The sequence below is a fragment of the Falco naumanni genome, chromosome Z (genome assembly GCF_017639655.2).
Source record: "Falco naumanni isolate bFalNau1 chromosome Z, bFalNau1.pat, whole genome shotgun sequence".
Lineage (NCBI taxonomy): Eukaryota > Metazoa > Chordata > Aves > Falconiformes > Falconidae > Falco > Falco naumanni.
The window spans coordinates 36,040,153-36,046,152 of NC_054080.1; the positions used below are offsets into that span (position 1 = coordinate 36,040,153).

A 6,000-nucleotide genomic window follows, 5' to 3' on the forward strand; every position below is an offset into this window, starting at 1 on the left:
AAGTAGCTGGGCATCTGCCTCATGATGGGAAATAATGAAAGAAGTCCTGGTTTTGCTTTGGCTTTCCCTGTTAAACTGACACTATCTTGATCCATGACATGAGTCTTCTTGGTTCTCTTCTGTTCCCTTCCGTCCCGTGGGAGAAGGGAGTTGAGTGGGAAGCTGGCTGGATGTTTGGTTGTTGGCCAGGGTAAACCTACCACAAAATGACAGAGGAGTTTAAAATGTGAAAAAGGTGTCATTTACCTCTACTTTGAAGCCACACAACAAAAAAGATCATAATAAAGAAGACTGACTGAAAATCAGACTCCAAAATATGAGAGCTTTTAATTTCCTATAGATTTACCCGCAGATTTATGCAACTGTCTGGATAATTGCTCTTAAACATACACAAATCAAGTTCCCTGCAGATTTTGTAGCATTAGCAAAAAAAAAAAAAAAAAAAAAAAATAGAAAGGAGACAAAATAAAAGGTTGGCAGAATGTCTCTGTTGGTATTACTAGCTGATGGTTAAAGTGTGCAGTTATTTTTGATTGCTTTTGCATTTTATTCATTTTGATCTTTCCCATAGGCCCACAGTGGTGTCTCTTTCCAGACAAACCAGTAAGAACTTAATCTCTCTGTCTGTTAACAACATTCAGATCCATAGTTTTGAGAGAAGGTACTGGCAAAAGAGAAAGCCTAAAACTGAAGAGAAGACATAATTGGTGAATCCAGGAAGGAGGATCAGCACTCTTGGTTTTGAGAGAGGAATGGTGTTAATATTTGTCCACATGTATTAATACTCATCATGGGAGTCCATTTACTCTTACCTGGCAAACTAATTTACAGCATTATTGCTTAATATCACTTGAGTGATCTTGAAATATGTGTAATACCATATAAAATATGAATGTAATCTTCCAGCATTGCTGAAAATCAAAAGATGGTATATGACTTTCAGTTTATTAATGCACTACAGTTCTCTTTTTGCAAGGTTCATCACTAAAATGTCAACTTTATTCATGTTTCAAAATTCTCATCTCACTTGCTTTCCCCCAGATCATGAAGGAAAAGCAGGAATGGCCTCTCTTATTTTAAAGCAGAATACATCATTAGACTTGGAGCAAATGTATAAGCAAGTGGTGACCTATCTACCAAGTTATGCTTGTCCTCTTTTTTTAAGAGTCCAGGTAAGCTGCATTATTGCACAGCGCATAATAGCATTTACAGAATTTGAACACAGAGATTGCTATATGAATAACAGAAAATGCTGTTAGTATATAACTTGATTAGTTTTAGAACTGGTCCTATTTGCTGTCTTCATTGAGTCCTGGGAAAGGAATTACAAAAAAAGTCAATAAAATTTGCAGATTATGTTAAAATGGGAGGAATTGTACGAATGAGTAAGGATAGAGATCATACAAAAGGATTTAGGGAGATTAGAAGCATGAACATGGAAAACAAAAAGATTTAGATTAGTAAAATGTGAACAATTCTATCTGGAGAAAATAATTTAAAATCCATTTTATTCAGTGGAAAGGAGAGAAGAGAGATGTAGAGCTAGAGCAGGAGACACTGCACAATAGAAGAAATGTTATTTGCTGTGTAATATAATGACAAGTTTAAAGCATTTGAAAAGGTGAATTAAAAATGTACATTATTATTGTCACCACCATAATCATCAAAGTGATCCATGTTGTATACTAGTACTTGGCTGTAGTGACTGTCCAATTTGGAAAAAAATACAAACTCTCTCCCAAAGAGTTAAAAATGTAAATGTAATAAAATGGACTACAGATGGCTAGGAAAAAAAGAGAACATATAGAAAACATGCAATTCTGATCATCAGAATACGTGAAGTCTGATGAGCATTCATTTCTGGTAAGTGTTTTGAAAACATCATGACAAAGGCAACCAGAAAAATGTTTTTGAAGATGCTTATGAAAGAAGACTCCTAAGTCTCAGGAGATGTAAAAAATAATCAGTTTGAAAAAGTAAGTTGGTTCCCTCAGCCATTCAGTGATTGAATGGAGATTCAGGATAAAGGGAGAAAAAGGAAAGCTTTTTTCCTGTGAAGGACCTTGAAATTGAAATATATGTATATGTATATATATATGTCTGTATCTCATAAATCCAGGAAGATGCCTTTTGTAGCAGCATTCTGATCTGAGCATGCAAGATTACACTTGAGAATGTTGCCGTAGTCAGTTTATGAAATGATGAGAACCTAGTCTAGATTTGTTGCTATACAGATGTACAGAAAAAACTTTGTGCTGAGCAGAAGGAATCTGAACCCTTGATACAGCCTCGATATCAAGTATCTGGAACTTCCGTTAGAACTTAAATGCCTATATTACAGATGAGTTGCTGTTAGTACTGCTGTCATTAACCAAGAAAGAAGGTAGTGGGTAGAAATTAAAGGGAAAAAATTAAAAACCTATTGAGCTTGATCTGACACGTAATCATACTTTAGAAGATGTCAGAACTTCTCTTAGACCAACCAAAGCAGGTAGATACAAATGAAAGGTAGATCTGGAGTAGATCCAGTAGCTCTCCGAGTTTTTTGGGATAACAATTCTTCGTTTTTGGTGATTGCATATATGTAAAAATGTAAAGGCGTAGGAGAACACAGTGGAGAGAGGTCATAATATGGGTCTCAGAAGAGGCAGGGAGGACAGAGAAAAGTCTCACTAGAGATGCCTCCCACTACTTTTTCCAAGGGACACAGTGAAACTGAAGAGGACCTTGAAAACATTGTAAAATATATGTTAAATATCTGCCTTTATTTGGACCTGGGTGAGTATGAGTATGGTTGATTTAGTATGTGATTCTTTCAACCCTTTATTTCAGGTGGCAATAACCATAGATATAGAGAATTTCCTGAGCTTTATCAGTAGGACGTTCTTGATAATGACAGTTTTTACTCTCAGATTCTTTACGATGTGTAGTTCTGTAATGTACCCAAATGAAGAAGCTAGGTCAGGCAGGGGCTACACCAAATGAGGCTATGATAAGTGATGCAGAAAGCAATGGGCTGTAATTTTTCTCCGCTGTCTCTCCAGGTGGTGGTCCACAGCAGCACAAAAGTTCTAGTTTTCCAGCATAATGAGAATAAACAGTATTAACCTTATATCAAGTAAGATCGTAAAAAATGAACGTCAATGTAAGCAAAATAGAAGAAACTCTTCTACTGAATAATAAATATCTCTCTCTTCTATAGGAAAAAATGGAAAGCACTGGCACATTCAAACAACAAAAATTTCGACTGGTGGATGAAGGTTTTAATCCATCTACAATTACCGATCCTCTTTATTTTTTAGATAAGTCTAAGAAAGCATATGTCTTGTTAACCAAAGAAGTATATGAGATGATCTTATCTGGGAAAATGAAACTGTAATTAACCTCATAATAGCTATGAAGGGACAATCTGTACAAGCTACTGTGTGAGAAAACAGTAGCATTACCAGTATTTGTACATAGTTATCCAGAATCATACTGGTTTTATTATTAATACTTGATATTTACGTTCATATATATAATGTGTCTTTCCTCACTTGATCATTATTGTTCCTAATCATTTTTACCGGTTCAGACCAATTTCTAAGTAAATTACACATAAAACATGACTGAAATCTATTTTATCTTAAATTTGGAATATAAATGCTGAGTCTGGTAGTTTTTCTTAATACTAAATGAACATGAATGTTACATGGTATGAAACAGTAAAAAAACGTTCCTACGTATAAAGATATCATGACACAAGTTGTGGTTTCTAGAGAGAGAAAATAGTCACTAACATCTTTTTTTTTTTAAAGATAGTTTCTATTTTATATATACTTCTGAATATATATATTAAGAAATAAAGACTTTACCGGGACTGCAAGAAAAAACAACTCTTCTGCAGAGGACTTCTGATGGAACATAAGATTAAAGAGAGTGAACCAGAAGAAAGCCCTCCAAACAAACCCAGGACAAAGAGGTTTATACTAGTATCACTGCTGAGATTTTTTGTCGTAATTGATGCTCTTCCGTTTGTTGAACTGGCTGTTTGGAGTGTCAGATTCTGAAGACAGAAAACCTCTCTGAAAACATTAGCAGCATATCATCAATAGGCAGAGAAAAAGCGCACACTTAATGATGAAAATTGCTTATGTAGCATAAAAAGAATTATTACAGCACTTTATTCATGCATATTGACTAACAGATAGCTTCCTTACACTTATTAATGATTGCTAGAGATTGTTATTTTACAAGTATAAAATACAGCAGAAATTTTTAAATTCTAAATAATACGTTCTAATGCATTGCTTTTTAAAAGGTTTAAAATAAAGCACAAAATTATTTAAACTAAATTCCATACCGTCTCAGTTTTATTTAAGTCTGGCTGCATAAAGTCTGTTTTGTAGCCTGTTTTGATACACTTCTTGCACAGTGTCCTTCTCTAATGGATCTTGATGTCAGCTTTGATCAGCCAGAAGCAGTATTGTAGAATACCGAAAGGGTGACTTTCTTCAACACTGGGCATCATAAGTTTCTCCTCTGTCATAACTGTGTTATGAAACCAGGCTGTCATAACAAGAGTAAGATGTAAAATAATTTTTGAAATTAGCTATCTTTTCGTGTTTGTCTCTACTTTGTTCATTTAACTGGACATTAGAACTTCTATCAACTTCTGGTTCTCTGATTATCACTTAAAATTATTTTCTTTAAAAACCCAAACCAAGGATGCAGTAAAAATATACAAAGATCCATAGCTTCCTTATATTTCTGAATGCCATATTCTTTATGAGACTGCCAGTATAAGTAGGCAAGTTTGCAATTTTGAAATTTAAAAAGCAGCAAGACCAAACAGTGCTTAGACCAACATCATGCTTTCTTGTGAATGTTCATGTAATTGTTAAGTACGTAATGGAGAAAGGAGAGGACTGCTGGGTAAGGATGGAAGGGGTCACTGTGGCGTCCCACTTCCTGAGCAGTCCCAGTTTTTATATCTCTTTCTTTATGTAGTTCCCCAAATGGCTGTCTATGACAGAAGTCTGGGGTGGGGGAATGTGGGGTGGTCCTTACTCAGAGAGATGGAAGTACCACTGCTGTGTTCTGCAGACAGTTGCACTTTCCCGTCAAGAACTGCAAATTTAAAAAGCAAATATTTATCATAAAGTTAACACCCAGTTTTTCAAGTTAGAGTGTAATTTTGAGCAAAGGATTGGTTGTTCAAATCAAAACTATTTTCTCTCTTACACCCATTTCATTCTGTGTGCTGAATATACTTCAGGATCCATTTTCTTTTATTACAAAAGTAAAAATTATGCAGTTCCTATAGCAAATAATATATTTTTAATAATTTTCAAAAAAATGGTACCCTGCAATCCACAGTGGCATGTTTTAATCTTTTAACAATATAAATTAATGTAATGAAATCAAATGCTCGGGTTTGGTATCAGTCACCACTTTTTTGATTTAATTTGCTTGACAATATCTGACAGTACTGTGAGTGAAAAGTGAAAAGGTTCTACCAATTAGATGCAACAGAAATGGGGGGGGAAACATATTAAAAAAAAAAAAAAAGATAAGAAAACAAGTAAATACCTTTTCATAAAAAACAAACAAAACCAAAAAAACCCCACCCAACAACAAAAACCCCACATACCTGTTTGTGAGTGTCATCATTCAGTGGTTTATTTTGTAGATTATCTAAGATGAGGAAGATTGCTTCTGTGTGGAGTGGTTAGGACGGAGAGAGCATTAGAGGAAGAAAGACACATGTATGTGAACTTTCAGGCTCCGTCCACTGCGGTGGCAGCCAGTTGGTGTTTCTGAGCTCTGTGGTATATTCCAGTAGCAGTAGCAGCAGGTCTCTTCCTAACTTGGCTGGCGTGAGCAGCCTGCAGGGGGTTACTTCCCAGCTGTGACCACAAGAGAAATATCAGCTACTCCCCTGTAACGCCTTATTGTAACCAAGACAGCCTGGGCAATCTGCCCTTTTCAAAGGCTAATAGAAGAGTCCTGTCCCATCCA

At 35.4% G+C, this 6,000-nt stretch overlaps 1 protein-coding gene across 3 annotated transcripts in view; it reads left to right on the plus strand.

Annotated features, from left to right (window-relative positions):
* The window catches only part of SLC27A6 (solute carrier family 27 member 6), a 40,189-nt gene extending 35,897 nt beyond the window's left edge, over window positions 1-4,292 (plus strand). For 2 of the 3 annotated variants that reach the window (XM_040580709.1, XM_040580706.1), the window contains 2 exons: window positions 1,042-1,172; window positions 3,203-4,291. In XM_040580709.1, coding sequence (XP_040436643.1) covers window positions 1,042-1,172; window positions 3,203-3,379 — 308 coding nt within the window. In that variant the 3' untranslated portion in view covers window positions 3,380-4,291. Of the gene's footprint in view, window positions 1-1,041; window positions 1,173-3,202 lie in introns of all 3 variants that reach the window. The other variant, XM_040580708.1, reaches the window with a different exon arrangement.
* The last annotated feature ends 1,708 nt before the right edge of the window (window positions 4,293-6,000 follow it).